This window comes from Numenius arquata, chromosome 8 (assembly GCF_964106895.1).
Source record: "Numenius arquata chromosome 8, bNumArq3.hap1.1, whole genome shotgun sequence".
NCBI lineage: Eukaryota > Metazoa > Chordata > Aves > Charadriiformes > Scolopacidae > Numenius > Numenius arquata.
Window position 1 is genome coordinate 20,190,450 of NC_133583.1, and position 22,813 is coordinate 20,213,262.

Consider the following 22,813-nt stretch of genomic DNA (forward strand, 5'->3'; position numbering starts at 1 on the left):
TACCAAGGCGTTATTTCTTGGTGTTATTAATCATGCATTCCTTGGACAGAATTAAGTGCAGAGCAGAGAGGTTTGTTGTGTATTTTCACATTTGGCATTGTGTGATGCTCGGGGTGTATAATTAGGTTTGTGGGGTTTTTTAATGGTGGTTTTTAACGTGCCTATGTGATGAGGAAAATGTTTGTAATTAAGAATGTAAGAAGTGACTTAGTGGTTTAGACTCGTGGCTCGCCAGCACATGGTGCTGTCTCCTGCAGTGGTTAGAGTCCATTCAGAGAAAGCATGAGCATCTGGCCACTTCTTGCAGTAGAGTCCTGTCGTGGTCACCATCTGCAGCTTTTGTATTAAGGATACTCAGGGCCCAGACCTGCCTGTCCCTTCAGAATCTTGTCACGTGCCTACTGTTACGAGCTTAATTCCTTTTTGAACTTGGTTCTACACTCCTGCTTACATCCGCGTGTGGCATTAAATTCCAAGGGTCAACTCCTTGTATGTCTTTTAAACCAATCTCCTGATATTTCCACTGTGTGCTCCCTTCCCTGAGGAGCTGTTTGGGGATTTGGTGAATAACAGTTTTACATTCCTTGCCCACCTCTGTCATATTTTTTTTAACCTCAATTATATCCCCTTTCAGCCTCCTTCTCTCCAAAGAGTTCTAACCTTGGTCTTTCCTCATATGATTGCAATGTTGTCCTCCTAATCAGTTCTTCTGTAAAACTTTCCACAACACCACCCCTTCAGATACAGGGACAAAACCTGCACGTGTGACTTCTAAAACATGTGTACACCCAAGTTTCTGTAGTGGCAAAATAACATCCTGAGTCTGGGGGCTCCTCCTGAAGTTCATGCGAGTTTTCTAAGCATTTTTGGCTGCTCTGGCACAGTGCTCTCGTGCTGTAGGGCACAGAGAGAAGTTTTTCTGAGGAAGGTGGTTTTCTGTATGGTAGGGACCTAGAATAAACAGATAAGGAGAGAGACAAAATGAGGCAGTAGCATTTGTACAACCTAAAACATAAAATTGTTAGTTTGCTGCCTAAATGCATATTGAAAGGACTTCTTCAGCAAAATTTTTCTTCCTGAATTTTGCCGGGCCGTTTTCTAATGCCATTGCACACAAAGGTAATAGTTTTCTCTCTGCAGGCAGCTGTAATGGTAAAATAAAAAAGGTTGTTGACTGGAGATGTGATTTGAATTGAGAGCTGACTGGTGTCTGTTAATAACAGAAATGCCCACCTACAGGCTGTAGAGGAGAAAAGGATCTTCTGCTGAAGGAGAGCTTAGTATCAGTTGAGTTTATTTGCTTTTGCAATGTTGGAAAATGACTTAGTTCATAGAGACAACCATATAAAAAAATTGCAGCTTGAGACTTACGACTTCTCCCGGTTTTGTACCCTTTCCCCAGCTGTCACAGACGGCTCTTCTTTAGCTTCATTTCTTTTTTTTCTCTTGGTGTTTTTATATAGGAACTCAATGTACGTCAAGTGACACTATCTACCAATAAAGATAAATACGGAGTCCGGCTGAGAGCGGAACCAGATCACATGGTGCTTGGGAAGCGTTTGAAAGGTGCATTTAAGCTTGTCACGGCTGCAATCAAAGAGCTGAAGAGTGAGCAGCTGGAGAAATTCCAGGAGACAGGTACATAGTGGTACAAACCACTAAACAACGGCAACGTTGACCAAAAAAAGATCCAAAACTGTTTGGCTCATCAGAAAAAACTCAAGCAATTGCACTTGATTTGGTATATTAATAGAGCATTTGCAGGAACAGATGCAAAAGTATCCTTCTGTGGGCTTAGGGAAACTTAAGGCCTACTTCCCTGCTATTATCTCTATTAAATTTTATGTTAATGAGAATAGGAGAACGGTTGGTTGTATTGTTTTTTGACAGTAGATTAGCAGTGGCCATGTATGCTCATCTTACACTGTTCTCCTCTATAAGTGGTGTTGTAAGCCCAAAATGAAGTAGAGAATAAGACTGAATCAGATTTGAATTAAGTATATGTGCAATAGTTTTATTCTAAAAGCGTTGCTTCAATTCCAGATATACGCGTGGGTGTGAATTTTCCACCTATATCTGTTTAGTTAACTGCTTAAATATAATTTTGATTTAGTTGAGTATACAGATTATTTTTAAGCTTTATTGTATTTCATTCAAGTGGCACAGACACAGTTACTGAAGCATCTGCGTTTGAGTGAGTTCTGCTGCCTGTACAAGTGCTTGTATGAAAAATCTCACCGTGGGGTACTTCAGTGTTTCTTACTAGGGCTTAACTGCTCTTTAACTGTACTGCAAATATATTGCATTTCATGTATTTGAAGTCTGAGACTTATTTAAAGCTTTTTTGAATTAAAAATTGTATTTATTTTTTTTACACTGGTTGTAAGAGATGCTCTTCATCTGCCAATTCTGCAGGCACCATCGTTGTAGAAGGACATGAACTCCATGGGGAAGATCTTCGTCTCATGTATACCTTTGATCAGGTCGCGGGAGGATCTGCCCAGTTTGAGGCACATTCTGATGCTCAGGTATTTTATTGGTTATTTCTTCTTTTTTTGATTAAGGGCAGAGCTCCTCTAGAAGTAACATGAAAACGGTGAGGTGAAAGCTGGGGTGGTTTTGTTTGCTCAGGTTGTTCAACAAATTCCATGAGCCTTTCTTCTAAATTTTGGGGATGTTAAAGTACTCTCTTCAATGTGATGTCCTGTAAGAGAGGAGCTGTATAAAAATGTACCTGAGCTTCTGAGGGAGTTAATACTGGTTTGTTTCAAGTTTGTCACCAATTCAGCTGTCTCCTGTGCATCACCTCAGGTTTTAGTTCTGCTAGACGTTACCCCAGACCAGTCCATGGTGGATGAAGGAGTTGCCCGGGAAGTGATTAATCGCATCCAGAAGCTTCGCAAAAAGGTTAGGAAGCAAAGGTTTGGAACAAGACATTTTAGTTGACTTTTAAGCAATCTTTGGGCAATATGCAGAGGAAACTGACCTTTTTAATTAAACATGAGGACCTGTACCGTTTACTCCTCATATATAGCTTTCTGATTGGACAGAAATTATTACAAATCATTATTTTCATTTTGAATTCCCATATTACTAAGTAGCTCGAGTTGAACAACGAGCTTGCTATACATCATCCATAGTGAATTAACTAATTTATTTTACGGAGCCCCTCTTGCTTCCTATCTCCAGCCATGTAGCAGAGGCTGAGTCCCTGTTAAGCAGCGGCTCTTGGGGCTGCTGCCTCCTGCCCAGAATTACCCTCTGGTCCATCTCGATACCAGTGAGCTACGTCAGCTGAGCTGGTGGGACCTGAGACATCCCAGCCCAGGACTGCGAAAAGAAACAAACCCATCTCTTAGCAAATTGCAGGAGGCATTTCTGGCACCGATTTGTATACCTACATTAATGGTTCCACTCTAAATTGTTTTCATCGTACGTACAAGAGCTGCTGTCTGACCTTTACGTTAAAGCACTTTGAACCAATGTCACTTCATTCTTTCTACAATACTCATCCAGAAAGAGCTGCACTCGCTTTCTCCGTTTTGTGCCAAGAAAGCACCGTCACCGTGGCGGTGATGGCAAGTGTAAAAAGCCTTTAATCTGGAGAGGACGTGAAGTAAGATTTGTCTTGATACAAAGAATTCTAAAGGTTTCAAAACCTGCAAGTTGAAGAAAAAAACCCCACAAACCAAACAGTCCCGTCCCCTCATGTACATACAGATTGCAAAGGTGCAATGTGGTGTTCTATGATAAATGTAGGGTTTTCCTATTCGAGTAACTTGGTGGAAGTGTGCTGGAATTTGTATCTTTGTCAGACTTATGCCTGAAGAAATCTTGCAAGAACTCTAAATGATGTGTAGAGACAATTTTCATGGGACATGTTTTTGGGAAAAGATACTTGTACAATGAAGACTGTATGAATCTTCAGTATAACGCTGAAAAATGACAAATTTGTGCCAAAATGGTTATATACTATATATATATAGTGAATATATATTAAAAAAACTATGTAGATTTATTTATGTATAAAGTAAAACCAGGAAGGAATGTGGCCATGAAAAGAGAACTCTCATAAATTACTGGATGATTTAAATTTACTTCTATAATGACATAAGGCCATAATTTAATCTCACTTAAGTGAATATCAAAATACTTAATCTTGCCTAATAATTAACATGATGCTAATGTGCATTTATTCTATCATTCTTTTATTCCCACTCCTATTAAAAAAGTAGGCACATAATAAACCCACATATTCCAGATACGCAGTAACTATTCCTGGCATTAGGTCAGTAATTATTTTTAGCAGATTTTAGAAATAAAGTTTTCTTGGTGCTGCTTGTTTTTTTCCTTGAAACCATTTTCTTACTGGAGCAGAATTTTGCTTTAATTCAGCTTTAATAAGCTTACCATTCAAATAAATTGCCCTTTTTTTTTTTTTTTTTTTTTTGAAGTATATGTTAGTATGTGAGATGTGACAGAACTAGTGTGAAAGTCCAGTCACCACCTTCCAAACTAATACCAGAGTGTCTTGGAGACTGTTGGGCGTTAAGAAAATGTCACTGATTGAGCAATTGTTCAATAAAGAGCCAAGGGTTTAATTTCAGGCTGTCAGGATGTGTAAATGCTGGTAAAATTCTTGTGCATCAAGAAAAGCTTTTTAATGAATGTGGTAGGCTTTCAGCTCACTGAGGGGGTGAGTTGGTACATGAATTGGGAAGTGAGACATTTTGAGGAAGATACATTATTTGGTCATTATCTTTTGAAGGAAAACTCACCATGTTTTAAGCCTCTAAACAAAAGAATTGTTTTATTCTAGATCTTTTGTGGAAACTTTTAACAGATGTCTGGTAAATATCTAAGATTTTTTCTTTATCAAGTATCCTTCTTTCAGTTTGTATACATGAAAGTCATCTTGCTGTCATTAATGGTATATTTGGTGTCTCCTCCAGCGAAATCTGGTTCCTACAGACGAGATTACAGTGTACTACAGAGCACACCCGGAAGGTGACTACCTGGATACTGTCATTAAGGAACACACGGATTTCATTTTTGCAACAATCAAGGCTGCCCTGGAGCCTTACCCGGTGCCTACCTCAAAAGAAGTTCTCATCCAGGAAACAACCCAAGTAAGTAGGAAAACGCATTGGCTGCATAGTTCATTTTGTTATCTGCTTTTAACAGAACAAATCGCTTGATTTACAGAAAAAATATATGTAAATATTTTTATGGGGGATATAGTAGCTATTGCGTCATATTTATAAATTTCCATATTAGTCCTTTTCTTTTAGAAAAGAAAGGAGTTGGGCTCTCTATGTGTAGTATTTATTAAAACAAAGCGACTTGGGTACCAAAATAAATATCTTAGGTAGTTGTTTGTGTAAGCTTAATACACAGTTATTTGTATTTGGATTAGCACATTGTTTATACAGCAAAAATGTCGTTACTCTGATTTCTTTAAGTTAATATGCTTTTGCATTTGAAACATTCTCCTTTGAGGCTAAATTTTGCCTTTTGGGTTAAGATCACCTTCAGTTTGAGGACACTTGGTTTTTCTCCCCTGTGTTGCTCAAGTTCAGTCTTTTGTTTTATTCTTTCAGCAGCAGATTTGAACTGTTTCCTTTGTTTTCTTTGACCATTTTTTCTGACATGTTTTGAAAATACTTTTGCCATGTTTTTATTCACACTTAGTATATTTGGAAGGCATTCCTAGCAGGGTTGCGGATGAAATAGTCTTCAATCTACATGTCATGCTGGACCAGAAAGATGAGAACTTCGGATATATCAGACTTAAAATTGGTTTTACAGAATGGCTTGGGGGTCTGGGAGTAGCCAAAAGGAAAGCACATATTTTGTCCATCTTACTAGGAGTATATGTAAGGAAATGTCTTACACTTATTAATAATACATTTATAAATAAGTCATACAGATTTGAAACAAAGATGTGTTTGGCCTTTTGCAAAGCTACTAGTTTCATCTAGTGACAAACAGAGAGAAAAACACTTTGTAAAAGTAGAAATCGGTGAAAATATTTTGCTATTTCTTTTAGGTCCTTCTCTGATTGGGGTACTTCTGATGGACAGTTTGATGTTAAGTCAACATCAAATCTGAATTAGAATGTAAAAGCAGCGGGGAAAAAACGCATAGTGCTGGAAAACACTTGTCTGAATGGCTGACATTGCCTGGTTCAACGTTGGTCGCTGGGTCTTCCTGTGAAAGCTTTCCTGCCTGCACCAGTGTGATTCCCCCCACTACTGGTTTTCTGTTTTCTAAATCTTAATATAGCAGATTCTAGTCAAGAAAACCATGGTGGAAAGCTAAAAGATGAGTCAATTGGATTAGTTTTAAGTAATGGTATCTATGTAAAGGTGAAATCTTGTCATGACAGAAGGTGCTGGTTATTCTGGATGTAATCGGTAGCTGTTGTCTGGATGCCAGCAAAAATCCGTTCTGTTTCTGAAATGATGAGCTAGTATGTAAACCAGAGAGAGGAGGTTTGTGGGTCAGACTATGCATTTGCACAACTGTCGGATCTCAGACTGGGAGAACCTAAAAAATTATAGGTGAAATAAGACTAGATACAGTTCTGTGTGGCTATTGCAATTGGTGAGTAAGTTTACAGAAATGTAACGATCTTGTAATGGTGATGGAGCTGAGAGTGCCTCCCTGTCCCCTTAAAATCTTGGGCGTGGAGGTTTCGTCAAACAAAACCATTAGCAGGGAGCCATTGCAAGTTCTGTGTACCGAAGCTGTACAGTTTATGTACGGTAAGTGGAGGCAAAGAAAAGCTTTGTAAGTAAATGCAGAGTTGTTTGTTATTATTTTACTTTGAGGAGTAAAGCGTGGGTTGCCTTCTGCATGTATGGCTGGATACTGTGCGTACAGCCGCGCTGTGCCTGTGGATTGTTAGTCACACACTTAGATTTTAAAATAGAGGTTGCAGAGAAACAGATGACTGAGAACTTAGTGTGACTTAAAAGTCTTCCTTGGAAGTCTGGCTTCCTGGGACAGTGGAGATGGATTGCTCAGGGCAGATGTCTGACTCGTACTCCGTGTTCTGCTGCAACGAGCTTGTCACATTAACAGCCGGGAATAAAAATATCCACAATGAAAAAGCCCTTCTTCAGAAATCCCTTCAGTGCTGGAGTTTGGCCCTTTCTGGAGAGTTGAGGCTATCTGCAGCTGCGTGCGATGGATTCGTAGTGTGGTGCAGCAGACATGGCTATGGTTAGTCATCTTTATTAGCCACACCTGCACTGCATTGTGTAACTTGCTCTTTCAGGCATAAGGACTATGAAGATGTGAATTCAAATTGAATTATCCTTCCACTGTCTTCTGTTGGTGGGGGTTGATAAGCAGCATTGACATGGAGAATGCTTTACAGTGATGATTATATAGACAATGATATAGATTTTTCAGATATGAAAGCAGGTGCTAGTTAAAAGAATGAAGTGCGTAATTCCACACGTGGGTTCATAAGTTAAGTCAACTGTGGCAGGATCATTGCACCACATCTCTGGAAGATTTTACAAGGAATAACAGGGCTGCATGATGTTGAATATATGTGAAGACTGGGACAAAATGAAACGCAGTCTGTCTTCTCTACAAGTATTTTGATTACATTCAGGATTGGTATTTCTATGAAATTATCCTGGATCAATTTTTGATACAAGGCTTTAACTAAGAACTCTTCTCCCAAAGACATGCTCTGAGAGACAACAAGAAAAAAACCCAGCAGTTTCTCAAAAAATACTAGGAAGGAAAAGTAGCTAGTTGAAAAATGAATTTTTAATTGCTGGTAGAATTGGGTAAACACAAAATGAGCTTTGCTGTTCCATAAGCGTCTCTCCCTACGTTGTAGTAGGAGCTCAGCAAAGAGGGGCACTTCCACGTCTGAGCCAGTCATCCTTTGACAATTTGTTTAATTACAAATTGTAATGAAGGGATCTTTTAGAGTATGAATCTCATGAAAATTGGTCTAAGGGCAGGAGTAATTCCAGCCGGCACGTAGTTCAGGAGAAGACCCATGCTTGGAAAAAGCACAGTCGTAAAGCTGTGGTTTAAGACCTCTACGAAACAGGTCTGTTTCTGTGGCATTGCTGCAGATTCTCAAGTCTCTTCATCCTGCGTCTCACTCACAGAGACACTTGTTCCATTTCTTGTTGGGGTGTTTGAAGTTTTAATTGATTTGCTAATAGCTAAGGGGGGGGATGTTCCCAAGGGCAGCCGCTGCCCCTGGCTGCGCTTGGCAGCCGGAGGCATCTCCAGGCAGCCACCGAGAGCAGGGCCCTGCCTGCAGAGGCGCTCAGTTACCTCGGGAAGAATCTTCCTCTCAAGTATATTCACTTTTGGATTAAATTTTGGGAGACTGTGGTCACTGTTCATCACTTGTGAAAATCAGGCTGTTTATTCTTCTCTGTTTTTCTAATGTGTTAAATACTTAATAATTAATATTTGAAGTGCTCTGTCTCTGAAGGAAGATGTGGCAAAAGTTGCCATTTTGTTTTAAGTCATGCTTGGTATAATAAGATAAGATCTTCATGTTGTTTATTTAAGCAAAATACTTTGTTGTGTTTGATAAAGCAACATTCAAGTAATCATAATATTCCTCTTTCTTCAGCTGAAGGGATCAGACCTAGAAATTACACTCGTCAGAGGTGGTTTGTGTCAGCGCGTTGGTCCAGCCTGTGCCTACGTCAACCTCAAAGTCTGTGTGAATGGGGCAGAGCAAGGTAGGAATGTGCTGGGGTTGACGTGTCAGTGGGGGTGTTCAAAGATTGCTTGGGAAACGGTGAGGAACGTTGGAGCCACCACAAAAAGATGGTGCAAACTCCCTTCCAATAGTAGATTTAAATAATTCTTCAAAATAAGTCTTTTAAAAGCAGAACAACATATTGTCCCTGATGTCTTCTAATGTGGACCTCAAGTAAATACTCAGGTGTGCACATGAGTTATTTATATTCCGCAGAAGGGTTTGTATGTGAAAATCTGTATGATTACATATATCTATAGATAGGCTTATCTGTATAACTGTATTTGTGTGTGTACATTCACCCATGCTCAGAGTCTGTACCTTAAGAATTTTTAATTCTTGCTGTAGTACTGTAAATGGAGGTGAGGCCTTTCTGTGGAGGAGATTCTGGTTTTGAAAAACTTAGATATTAAGTATAGAGCTCAAAAGAATATTTAAAACTTGAAAATAGAATGACTAAGTCTTGGATAATCAAAAGATGAGTGCAGTGCTATTGTGAAAAGTATTAGAAGGTTGAGTTATAGATTAAAAGGAAAGAAAACTAATTTTTTTTCTTACGTGTGTTTCCAGTTGATGTGTCACGGGAAGCTGCCTTGTTTAACATGGGCACAAAGCTGCTTCCTGAAGAATAATGACCGTAACTATATAAGCTGGTGAACATCTTGGAGCGCATACAGTCTGCCAGCTTGTAATTAATATTCTACTGAATTGTAATTCAGTGACATAAAAATTTGACTGCTTTGTTAATAAAACCAAATACAACTTCCACACTCTAAATCTGAAGCACTTCGAATCGGTTTCCCTGTTTTCTTCCCTCTCCTTTTCTTACTAGAAAAATTTCTGGAAGATGCCATGTTGCCAGTTTAAAGTTAGCTTAGAAACTCGCTGGAAGTCATTAGAAGAGGTCATTAAGAAATCACTGAAATTGGGATGTTGCTTCCAAGCTGCATTTTAATTTCTTAATTTTTGGTTTTAGATGGTGTGTTGCTGCTGGAGAATCCAAAAGGAGATAATACCTTGAACTTCACTGGACTCGTAGATGCTGTCTCCTGCATTTTTGGTCTTAAAAATTCAAAACTGACAGTTTTTAATGGAAACACAGGTAAATGGAGTATGACAAGGAAAATTGAAAGTCTTTCTAGCAGCAGCTAGGAGTTAGTTACTGTATAATTTTTCTATATATATACAAAATTGACAAGAAAATGTGTAAGGCAATATTCTATTTTGTAGCATTTAGCTTCTGAGACTGTGTTTGTAGTCACATCAAAATGTTTCCAAGAGCTGCTGCTAAATGATGCTCATCTCTTCTGTTGTCTTATTTCCATTGCGGTTCTCATCAGGACAAAATCTGATTTATTTCAGAAAGCATTTCCACCGGGTCCAGGCAATGCTGTATATCCATGGCGAGCTGCCATCAGCATTTGCAGCCTTTTTTTTCCCCTAATGCCTCAGTAGGCAGGGTGAGAACTTAAACTGAATGCAAACTGCTGTCTCTGGAGGAAAAAAAATGTTGCTTTTTCACCCTAGAGAAACTTGAGGATCTCTGCATTTCTTCTTTTTAGAAAAATCTATGGAATATTTTTGCAGCTTGAACTTTGCCTCTGTTAAGGCACGAGAATGTAAAATATAGTCTATGGGTTATATATAGAATTACAGGCTATATCATAATTCTGTTCATTACAAAGATAATATTGCTGAAGCAGAGAAGAAAAGTGTTATGAAAGATGTTGCAATTAGTGACTCTGAGACCCTACCAGCAAATGACATTCTCTCCCCTGAGATTAAGATGCTGTTTTATTATTACATTACTTATATTTCAATATATCAGAAAAAGTTACAACTTAAAAATCAGCACACTGAGAACAAGCTGACACTAATAACTGAACGTTTAGTGAAGAAATACAGAAAGTAGAATCCTTGACAGAGATGTTTCACCAGTAACAGTAAACTCTTTGTATCTTCTTAGTGTTATTTACAGGCACATCTTGAAGTTCAGGCTTTGTCTGTTTCCACAGCATTCATATTAAGTCTCAAAGGAGTGCCAAAATACTGCAAAAATGGTAATTGGATGGTACAGAAGCTTTTGCTTGTGTGTTCTCATAGAAATATCACTGAAATATTTCAGTATTCTATTTCATAGAAGCATCACTGCTGGGGTGCCCACAGGCCGGCCAAGGATCCCTGTTTTATGTCTGCCTGTGACATCAGCAGGGAAATAGTCTCACCGGTGTCTGCAATGTCACTGTTGCCATCTCAAGCTTTAGTTTTCTTACCTGTCTTTTCTTATAAGTGTTTTTAGAAGAGTGTTTGGGGGGGTTTCACATCTGATGTAATCCACTACCTCACTGTGCTAAAACCTCTTCCCAAGTTGTGCTCAGCTGAACCGAATAGTTCTATCATTATTCTTTGCTTTCAGTTATAGGTGATTCATAGGAAATTTTGGATCCCTCAGTATCCAAAAGTATCCCTCCAGTTTCAATTATGTTTTAAAGTAGGAAATAGTTTTCCTTGAAATCCTTTTCCAAGCAGTAGTGATACACTTCATAGCAGTGTGGTATGTGCTTGCAGAGGTGCGTATCGTCATCACTGTCACAGGTGTTAAGACATGACCTACAAAAGGCCAAGAAGAGTTGGGGAAACTCTCATTAAGATTATAAGCAGTTTGATTCCTTATTTGGTTTGTTTTCTGCCACTAGCAGGACAAAAAGATGCAGCATAAATCTATTAATGCTGAATTCCTAAAGGAAGTGGTAAAGAAAATCTAAACCTTCCCTCTCCCTCAAAGATTCTTTTCTGCTGTAGTAACAAAGGCTTTATTTCTTTCCTTTCCGTGTTGCTTTTGCTGTGTAGGTATCACTTTGGGACTTTCCGTCTTGGCACGCTGACTTTAATCTTTCGCTCTTTGTAAGTGGTCTGGGCAGAGCGGGTTTTTTTCCCTGCCCGCTTATTAACAACATGAAAATTCCCTTGGAAAGATTAGTTTATCAAATTCACTTTTGTTGCAGTTTGGCAGAGATCTCAAATAAGTATTGATCAGCAGAAGGTACGGCTCCCTGAGGAGCCAGGATTGAAGGCGAGTACAAAGAAAGTAGCTCTTAAAGATGTTAGAGAATAGAACTGAAATTCCCCATGTTTGGTTTGGATTCAATCCCTTTGCTTTATCTGCCCAACCTTCGCTCAGGTAATGCCAGGTGAGGCCTGGTGGTGGTTCCAGGGTCTCTTCAGGGGTTTGGTCTCAGCCGCTCTGTCTGAGAGGAGCTGCAGAGAAAGGTCGCGCACGTGAATTGTTGCTGAATCGTTCCCGTGGGTGTTAATAAAATTGTGCCCCAGTAAAACCATATTTCTGGCTCCTTATTTTCCTTCCTGTTGTTTTGAGGGCTGTCCACTTTACTCGCAGTAATTTATTATCTTGTTTTCTAATTGTAATGAAGATTTACTTAGGGTTGTGTAATGGCACAAAATCAGGCAGTTTCTTGTATTTAAGGCAGGCTAAAATATGTCATGGCCCGGCTTCTCCGTACAACATTGAAATAATGGGATAAACATTTCCTCCCCGACACTGTATCGATGTATTTTCAGTAACTGCAAAAGCACTGAGCACGGCTCTGGGATTTGTACTGACCTTCAGAAACTGAGAATAGAATTTGTCTCTTTTTACATTAAAAAAATATTAATCATTGACAGGAAAGAGGCTGAGCTCAGGTCAGGTAATAAAACCAGTTGTCTGCGACTTTCTTTTTTGTTCTAGATTGCTGAAAAGCTGAAAACTTTGTAAACTTTCTATTGGGCATTCTTTTTGACTTCCACTTGGCTTCCAAGGAAGTAGCCCATACTGAAAAAGACCTATTTAAAAAAAAAGCAATTTGTTTATCTTTATGGGAATAAATGAAGCTGTAAATCATATAGGATTTAGAAGAGCAGGAGGGAAGGAAGGTAAGGCAAAGATCACCCTACAAACTTCTTAGTCCATGTCTTATTTCATCTTTATGATTTTCAGATGGTTATTTTTTTCTTTTCTAAATTCTGTTCTCAGCACTGTTTTCTGAAGAGGAGTACAAAAAGATATTATTATTTTTTTTAATCTTAAATTTTTAAAAGGCCATGAGGCTGTAAGGCACCTTAGGAGAGCGTTACCACTTTAATCTCAGCTGCAGGGAGAACTGACTTTAAAAGTGATTTTAATATTGATGAGCACTTGCAATATCTGCTTGGTTTTGAGTGTATTATTATATATGAAAAAAAGGATCCACTTTTTTCTTTCTCTTGCTCTTATTAGAGGGCTATATGAAATGACTGCATTGACCGCACTGCACATGAGCTCTTCCTTCTGGAAACGTCAGCGGTCCTGTAATGCAAAATGCTAGAGTTGTTAAATGCCCAAATCCCTGTTGCTGTAGCTCGTGCCCTGGAGCCCTGCACGGATCCGCACAGACCCCGGCAACTGCCTCATGTCAAACTCCCAAGTTCCCTGAGCCCTGCCTTTCTAGCCCTGGAAAGCCCCTGCTCGCTGGTGCTGGCCCTGCCCATGAGGCGTATGTAAATGGCAGCAAAGCTACTTTAGGGTCACGCTAGGAAAAACCCGCTGCTGGCTCCCTTCCTGTATGATGAAAACTAGTTAATTCCTCTCCGCTTGGTAATTTAGTGATTTTCTTGCTTTCCTGTAAGTAAAACCAAAAGCAAAGCCTCCTCCTGTGCTCGAGCATTGCCTGCACCTCAGACATACCAAGGAAGTGTTTGGGGAGCTGGCAGATGGGCCACAGTTCTTGTAAACGCTTCATCCTTGAAAACTGGATTTTAGAAGCAGTGATGAAGCTTTGCCTTTTTCTTTAAAGTAGCATTTTAGAATCTTAGATGCATCTGAGGGTTTCGTCCTTCCTTAGGGCACTCATGTCTTCACAGCACATCATGCTTAAGTGCTCTGTGGCAGCTGATAAAATTTGGAGAGCTTGTAGCCTGTGATGACTTTTCACCTTTGGGGGGGATTTGGGTTTTTGGGGTTTTGTTGTGATTGTTTTCATTGTTTGGGTGTTTTTGCGGAGTGGTGTGGGGGTTTTTTTGCGGGGGTGTGTGTTTCATTTTTAAGTTTATAAACATCCCTGTGAAAAAGGAGTGCCACTGCTGCCTCTTCAAAATTCGTTCAGATGAACTGATGGAGAATAAGCTTTGTAAAGCTGAGGCTTCGTGACAAGCAAGTAGAGCTGACACGGAATGAAAAACCTGTTGGAAAGAGATGACAGATGTGCCTGTTCCATACATACAGGCAATGCGCAATTCTTACAAGAAATTACATTTATTAATTCTTCCTGGATTTGGTCTTTGGAGTTCTTCTGTAGCTGCAAAAGCTTTGTCACAGAGAGTGATGTTATTTCTCTGTACCTTTTGATGTTGTGGCTATCGGCAGCTTTTTTTACCTCTGTGATAAGCAGGCTGCTGCTCATGGAGGTAGTGCAGAAAGTGGCCCTACATATTTCATTTCTACTACAGAAACCTCGTTAGCTTCTCGTCTGAGTGCTTTCAGGGTGCTGGTAGTACTTCTTCCTTCTCCTTTGAGATATGGGTCCTATTTCGGGTCTGATCTTCCACCATTTTCCAAATATGCATGGCTGGAGCCACCTGCTGAATCAGCAGCTATTCTTGTCATTAAATATTAAATTAAAAAAATTAAACGCAAATATTAATGCAGAGGGCATTCTTCAGGAGCTAACCAGCTACTGATTTTACATTTATTGTCATCTGGAGTTTAATGAGGGCAATGTCCTGATGTTGCACAGTCACACGGAGCCACTGCTGCTTCAGCTGGGGAAGTCGGGGTAGAGGCAAAGATCATTGGTCTTAATTTCATGAGATAGAAATGGTCAGCTTAAGGGAATAAGTTCTTGCTTGTTTTAAGTTATTTAACGATTTTTATTGCGTAAGTAGTAATGTCCTATTTTTATGTTTGCAAGAAACTGTATGTAGGAGCTAATTTCCACAGCAGACGAAGTACTCTGTGTTAAAAAAACCGAAGTATTTCCGCACAAATTCAATTTTTCAAAATAGAGAAATGCTCTATCTCGAGGGAAGGGATTGGGAAGAGGGAAACTCTTCCTCAGTGGAATCAGTAGTTAGAAAGCCTCATTGTCAGCTAATCGAGTGAGAACTGGACCTCGGCTCCCCTGTAATGGCCTGACGGGTCTCATTTTCTTTTCCAGAGCTGATAAACAAAACCGACTTGCTCAGTCTCAGCGGAAAGACTCTACATGTGACAACAGGGTCAGCACCTGCGCTGATCAACCCCCCCGATGCGCTGCTCTGCCAGTATATCAACTTGCAGCTGATGAATGCAAAACCACAGGGTACGTAGGACACTCAGCTCTCCTCATTTACAGCTTGAGCTCTTTGTGCTGTAAGTTTTGGACACCATCGCTTAATGATGAAGATGTAGATGGAGATTTTGGGGGGTTTTTTTCCTAGTATTTGCTTTTTAATAAACACAGTGTTTATATTTAGCTTTTCTCCCTCTTTTCATAAAAGCAAAAGGAGAGCCGGTTTGAGATAAGGGCCAGCATTTAAACATGAGCCCTTGGGCATTGTTCTCCTCTCTCTGACCATCAGCTCACCTCGGCAGCTTGTTTTAAAAGGCTGAAGCTAAAACTGACCAGAAACGAGGAGGAGCCAGCTCTTTACCCAAGACATTGTAAACAGCCTGTGAAACGTTTCTTAGTGCTATTGAAAAGCCAAATGGCTTGTGTTATTAACCTGATCTGGAGTATAGATACGTGTATGCAATTCTGTTTCACAGCTGCTAATCTTGTAGCTTCTCCTCTGAACCCTCATGTTGGGACAGCTGTCATTACTCGCTTGCTCTTAATCTCTGCCCTGGTACAAGTCCTTTCTGGACTCTCCATGTAGAATCTTACTGGCACTACTAGGAACTTACTTGGGCCAACTATGTGTTTTTAACTGGGAATTTAGATCATCAGAAGGTGCTTTGTGAGCTTCTGTGGTTCGTAGTGGTTTGTGTGTCCTGCTGAAATATTTTGTGTTTCCCAGTCTCTAGGTTATCCTGTTGACCCATGTGAAGAATCCTGCAAAGGTTTCTTTTGTTTGTATAATCACTTCTGATTCTATAATTCATGAGCTTATTTACTGAATGTCTGTAAATAGGTTCGTATTGGTAATTACTCAGCACTATGAAGAAATAGAGATGAAATGGAAGAAGAAATCCTAAATTTCAGTTTACTGAGATAAATGAAATAATATCATTCCTCACCAACTGTTTGTCTTGTTCAGAATGTCAGAAAGGAACAGTGGGAACTCTCCTAATGGAAAACCCTGTTGGTCAGAACGGATTAACATTCCAGGGCCTTCTACATGAAACAGCAAAAGTTTTTGGGCTCAGAAGCAGGAGGCTAAAATTGTTCCTGGATGAAGCGCAAACTCAGGGTAAGCACAAACTTTTGGTTTACTGGTCCAAGGATACTTGGAAGTTTTTGTTGAGGAGCAATTAATGTAGCCTGAGATCAAATTTACAGATTGGTTTCTAATTTTGCCCAGTAATTCAATATTTATTTAATAAAATCCTTTAAGCACACACATACGTTTAGAAATTCAAAGCTGTAATGCATTCCCTTCAAGAAATGGCCAAGGCAAGTTTTGTGAAAGTTTCTTCCTTTTGAAATCGAAAGGTCGGTCAGCAATGTGATGGTAGGTACATGCTGCTGGGACTGAGCAGAGAGTGAATCTCCTCCTAGAAGTGAGCGAGTCTAAAGCGTAACTATTTTAAGAACCTGTTCAAATTGTTCCTGTAAGATTCATATTGTTACAGATAGTATTTTTCTCTCCTTCCTTTTGGAGAATGGGAGTGGGTGGGAAAGAGTATAGGATCTATTTTAGAGCTGTGTGAGTAGGTCAGGCTTGGTAGGGTACGGCAGCTGGAGGTCATTCAGATACCTGGCAAGTAGGAAGCTTTATCACAGTCACAGATCTGAAACGTTAAAGGATCTTCCAAAGCCACAGACAGATGGTGAAGCTTAAAAACAAAAATCTCTGATTCATGAGGAAGATAAGAGTAAAGATGTAATCACCTGTAATGCTAAAAAGTTGGATCCAAGAAAGATTTGGGACAGGAAGAATGGATTGGAAACTTACATGGTAAAGAAAACCAACCACAGGTATTTCTGTGTATTCAGGGAAATTCAGCTCTTCAAATGAAATGATGCAGAGGATTCTGTCTCCAGTTTCTCGCAGTGACATGATTTACAAGCTGTTTGGGAGGGACACATGACACTTAACCTTGATTTGTCACACGTTAGGTTACCTGTCCAGAAGTTAGACATTTTGTTTAACCTCGTTATGGAATCCTAGGCTGGGATGGATTCCCTTGGGAGCTGACAAGGGTAGGAGGAGTGTCGCTCTCTAGTGTAGCTGCCAAAAACTGAGGTCACTTGGCTCCATCTGGGCTCAAGGGATTCAAGTGGGACAGATTAGAGTCAGAGCAAATACACTGTGACTTCTTTTGTTGTGGATTTTTGGTTGTTTTGTGTTTTCTTTTATTTCATGTGACCTGAACGCTGTTTATTCAAGAGCCATTTCTGTAAGTAAAATGGATCTCAAATGTTGAGACTTTCTGGGGATCGTTTGAGCTAACTCTAAAAATAACGTGCTGAATGGTGTTAACAAACCCAGAGAACTGGAGACTGCAGCGTTTAGAAACGGCACAAGGTGTAAGAACCGAGTGTATCAACCACGCTTCATGTGCATAAACAAAACATGTATTTACGTGCGAAACCTTGCTGACGAGGAGTGTAGCCATTCAAGGAGCAGCTGATGTCGTACCTATTTCTTTTTCGGTGTCTCTCGTTGTTCCGGGGCAGCAGGGATTCCCAGCAGTGTGTGACTTGGTTGAGATATTAAAATAGCTATTGGGGAAAACTTCTGAGCTTTGAAAGAGGGAAATAACTGACAAAAGAGGAAAATTTATAGCCTTGAAGTCTCAATTTAAGTAAGGATTTTTAGAATGCCTTTACCTAAAAGGGAAATTGCTATAACGTATTTGTAGGGTGAATTCTCCAGAACTATTTGAACTTTATTTAAAGTGTGTAAAGTGACAATTCGTGATGATGTGACAGATCAGATTTGATAACTCTTCAAAGGCTAAAACAACTGAGTTGGTCTTTTTTAGGCTCAGAATGTACATCACTTGGTCCTGGAGGTTTATTTGTGTAGCTAATAAATGTTTATGCCATATAGCTGTGCTTCTGCGGTCTCAAGATTTAATTCTCACCATGCAGCTCTTTTAACAACATTTTTTAATGGTATAAACACTGGAATGGTCATACGTCATCTATCGATCTCTTCATATGATAAATAAGTGCTGGATATAAAACATATTTTGAAGCCTCTGGAAAACATTAGTTCAATGAGTGTTTATGTGTATTGTTGCAACTTTGTAATCTCCTACTTGTCTTTTTACCAATATATTTCAAGGTCTTACCTTCAAAACAAGAAGTTCAGTCTCTTTTCTTGAGGTTTTTTTTGTTACGGTTTATTCTAAAAATCAAGTTATTTGCTGTTAACCATTTGAAATGTTTGAAAATAAGCCATGAATTGGAAGGTTGATGCCTGTTTTTATAAAAAGAAAAGAAAAAAATCACTTGGAGGAAAATGAGTTACCGGTATTGAAAATATTATTTTTATAAATGTCAGGTGCAGGCAGTTGGGCATTTGCTCTCTATCGCACAAAGGCTTCCAGCTTTTCAGAAACAAATACGTGTTTCACTCCCCTTTGGAATGTTGCAAAAACATTCTATAAGTAAATGCCAAAGTGGTGAGCGTGGCTTATTCGTGAAACGCATTACAGGTAGCTCATTCAGAGACATCTTTGGGATGAAGGCAATACTTTTTACTGTGCTACGGTCAAAGCCTTCCTTTGGAGGAATTGGCACCGAAGGGGGGGTGTCCCTACATTTTGCTGATAAACCAAGTTTCCAATTTCTAATAGTAATTATTGTCTTAAACAGTGTTGAAAATAGTAGCTTCATGTAGTTCCTAATTTTTTCAGGATTTTAAATATAAATCATTAAAAAAAGACTTTGAGACCAAGTTCATAATTTGTTCGGCTGCTTCTGCAGACCAAAGAACTTTTTTACGTACTGATGTAACATTTTCAGGGGGAGGGAAGGAAGGTTAATGAGGGAATAAAGCCCTAATTGCTGAATTGGATTATACTTCCACTCTTTTAGCTCTGTAGATGGGTGTTCAGCTGCGTAAAGCAGAGCACTACACTGGAAGAGAACTCCTTAAAACCAGTACCATCATCATCCATAAGTGCTTCTTAATTCTTTAATTAATAGATGGCTTTTAAACTTCGATGCAGACTGTATCTGCTCGGTCTAAAAATATTTTTCAAAGAAAGATGGGGGCCTTAATGTCAGGATCATGCATACTCTTACATGGAAACAAAACTCGTTGCCATTTCTAGAATCAGTTTTCACTTGGACATCGTGTTACTGAAAACTTAAAACTGCTTTTCTGTTCTCTCCATGGATGCACTTCAGCCCCCCCACACCCCTACGCGGTGCCTTGGTCTCTCTGGGCTGGAAGAGAGCCCACGTTAGAGCAGCCGTCAGGGCCGGGATACACTGCAGGACACCACAAAACTGTTTCTACTGAAAAAACACCCAGCCGTTCGGAATGTTATTAATCTGTCATTTATGCTAACACTGGTGCCAAAATTTAAAATTATCCTTTATTTGCTTGGGTTGTCTGTAGGGATTCTGGTGTGCAGAGTAACACCGTAACCCCCGATACGCTTCTGCTTTGGTTTCCGTGGATCTATTTGTGGTTACCGCTTTGAAGTTTCTTAGTAGAGAGAGCTCTGGCATATTTGTTATTCAGATGACTTTTGTTCCAAAGCTCTACCTCCCAGTATAACAAATGCTAGGGCTACCCTGGGCTGGGAAGCGGTGAGCTGGAGAACATCTCGCTTCCTGGGAAAAGTGCTCTGTAAGGTGGCAAGAACAGGGAGAGAGACTTCCAGTTCCTACCAACTTTGCAGGTGACTTTTTCTGTAGCCACGAAGTGCAATTATTGTGTTATGTGTTTCATAAATAATTATAAACCCCGAGTCAGCCTGTTGGAAATACACTATGTTCTTAAAAGAGGGTTGTTGGTGAGACTTTATCCTATTACTGTTCCAAATTATATATACATATAGCTATGAAAATTCTTAAGGAATTGATCCGGTATGGTATGAAATTCTTCTTGTATTGTTAATACCGACTCCATATCATTGCATTATAAAATAACGTTCTGTACTAGATGTTATTCCACGTGGATGTGAAGCTGGGAGCTGTGGGCTGACACAGGCTTTCAAAAAATCCTACTTTGTAACCTCGAGCAGTATCTTCAGCTCCTGCGGTGCAATCCTGAGGTGTGGTCACCCTTCCTCTGACGCACGCCACGTTAGCAGGAGGGAATTCTGAGCTGAGCAGATTCTGTCCTAGTCCCACTTTGATACAACCAGCAGAACTGTCTGAAGAAAGAAAAACAAACCAAAAAAAAGCATTCGTAGTTTTACCTGTAAGCAGGAGCACTAACTGTGTCCCGTTTCTCTTGTTTTCTTGCTTCAGAGATCACAAAGGACATCTCCATGAAGAACCTGAACATGAAGACAGTCTATGTTTGTGTTATACCCACCACAGCCGAATGTTGAGAATTCCAGTTCTATGAATACGACCGTGTAGACTTTTTTCCACAAAAAATGAAGTCAAATCAGTATGCTTTTAGATGAACATCCAAAGCTGTGTATGGTACTTTTAACGTCTCAAATTGCACACAGGATGTTTTCTACCAGTGCATGTCTAATATGCTGCTCTTCGGTTCAAATACAATGTATTTTCATTCTGTTATCTTCTGATACTGTAAAAGCTGTTCAGAGAAATGTCGGAACTCCTTACCCTTAGATATCTATGCAGAAATTTGCCTGAAAGAAATGGGACTAGTACCTCAGCGATGCTGTTCTCTGCCTGTCCTTTATGCAGAGGGCGTCTTTGCTTTTCTAAACCGTGGGTTCCCTAGGAGGCCCTGTGATACACATCCCATGTTACAATAGCTTTGGCACTTATTTAAGAGTTACCTGGATTCGTTTGGTCATATTAGCTGGATTCTCCTGAGGTGTGTGGCTGTTGATTTAAAATACTCCCTAATTACAACATTTGGAACAATAAATTTGCTTCATCTCCAAACTCTTGTTTCCCTGAGTTCAGACTGCTTTGCTTCCTTGTGTTTTCTGAAGAACATGACGCTTAGCACATGGTATAGATCAGGAAATCCTAGAGAAACTGGAAATCTGACTACTGAATGCCAGAGACTGTTACAGGTTTGGGGGATTTTGTTTGGTTAGGGGTTTTGGGGGGAGGGTTGTTCACTTTGGTTTCAGATTTAAAATCAGTTTTAGATGGAAAATAGTGTTGGGTTTTATGTTTTTATGACAGTCAATATAATGTTAACACCAAACATTTTACGTTGTGTATCTGTGGGCAAGTGAAGTAACAGGCAACCTTTTTTCACTTTGAGGATGGTTTTTGACTAGTCAACTTAAACTAGAAACTTAAGCAGAGTGAAGTTTCACTGCATTTCAATGGTGTTAATCACTGTCGGAATTTGCTATTGTGCAGCAAAGGGAACGTGGGGAGGCAGACGTGCCGGCAGCTGCCTTCGCTCCCCGGCTTCCTGAGAACAAGATGATGTACGCTGCGAACAAGAGTATTAAGAGAGCTACGTTTTGTAAGAATAACAAAGTCTCGCTTAGCGTGTTTTTCCATTGCTCTATGTTTTTCATCTTTACACTAGGAACATAAACCAAAGCTTTTTTTTTTGATAACACTATGTTAGCGGGAATAACTATAAATAAATGTTCTGTGTAACTGCTGTGCTCTAGTGGGCCAATACCAAAATTATAAGTACTCGTTTGAAGTACATCAAGGCTCTGGCATTCAGCTTACATAAAAATGTTTTTATCAGTATTAAAAATGTCAGTGCCTGAACCTTCTGAATCACTGGCCCGTTCAGTTTAATCAGTGTTGGACATTGCCCTCTACCTTTCCCTGTAAGTCAGCTTGCTAATCTTTTTATTGACGTACTGACATGGAAATAAGAATTGCATTGGTTGGGGTTTTTTTTTTTTTGGTGACATTAAAAATGTCCAGGTTATGTCTTCTGCGAGGGTGAGACTGCTGTTCCTAAGTTGAATAACTTTGCTTTATTATTTATGGAGAATAAATGAAGATGGCGAATGATTGCAATCTAACCTCATTCTTAATGAGACAATCTAAGGGGACAAAGTTACTTGCATTTTTAAAGAGTTATTTGGGATTTAGCATTTTGTGTATGTGTATTTTTTATTTGTAAGGATGTTGGCTGGCCCAGTTCCATGTAAAGACTGGATTAGATTTTATATATGTGTACACATACATATACGTGTGTACTTTCCAGTGAATTAAAAGCCCCGCCAAGATTTATGAATTCACTCTGAGTTATAAACAGAAAAAGATAATCTTCAACAGAACCTTTTTTTCTTGCTCAAGTATATTTACAGCTGCTTAATGTAAAAAATAATCTGCCCTTAAGAGAAGAAATACTTCTTGTGACCTTAGTCCAATAACCTCGTATTTTACATGAGGTCTAGCTGAATCTGGTTTCCTGGATTTTCTTTAAGTAAATGACTGTTTTATACTGAAAATGAAAACTGGCCTTTCCCTTGACTTTACACCTGAGCTTTCTCTGGGAAGCTGTTCTGCAGAACAGCACTGGCTGATGCGCCGATAAAACTTCCAGTCGGAGGTTGTCGTGGTTTCGGCCAAATTTACCAAAACCAGACTGACAGATGGCCCTTCTCCCCCCTTCTCCCCCCCCCCCCCCCCCGCCAAAAGAGGAGAGAGGAGAAGAGATAAGGAGATTCAGAAGTTTAGAATGAACTAAACTACTTCAATGAAGAATTAATATTAAAATAAAAAATAAAGAAGAAAATAATGAAATAGATACAATATATACAAAACCGTATCAAGCTCCCAGGATGAC

At 39.5% G+C, this 22,813-nt stretch overlaps 1 protein-coding gene across 3 annotated transcripts in view; it reads left to right on the forward strand.

The window, feature by feature from the left end:
- IARS1 (isoleucyl-tRNA synthetase 1) overlaps window positions 1-22,032 on the forward strand; it is a 111,379-nt gene extending 89,347 nt beyond the window's left edge. For all 3 annotated transcript variants that reach the window (XM_074152430.1, XM_074152429.1, XM_074152431.1), the window contains 9 exons: window positions 1,464-1,638; window positions 2,416-2,528; window positions 2,812-2,907; window positions 4,953-5,129; window positions 8,621-8,732; window positions 9,729-9,854; window positions 14,944-15,087; window positions 16,025-16,177; window positions 20,365-22,032. In XM_074152430.1, coding sequence (XP_074008531.1) covers window positions 1,464-1,638; window positions 2,416-2,528; window positions 2,812-2,907; window positions 4,953-5,129; window positions 8,621-8,732; window positions 9,729-9,854; window positions 14,944-15,087; window positions 16,025-16,177; window positions 20,365-20,447 — 1,179 coding nt within the window. In that variant the 3' untranslated portion in view covers window positions 20,448-22,032. The remainder of the gene's footprint in view (window positions 1-1,463; window positions 1,639-2,415; window positions 2,529-2,811; window positions 2,908-4,952; window positions 5,130-8,620; window positions 8,733-9,728; window positions 9,855-14,943; window positions 15,088-16,024; window positions 16,178-20,364) is intronic.
- Window positions 22,033-22,813: the final 781 nt, after the last annotated feature.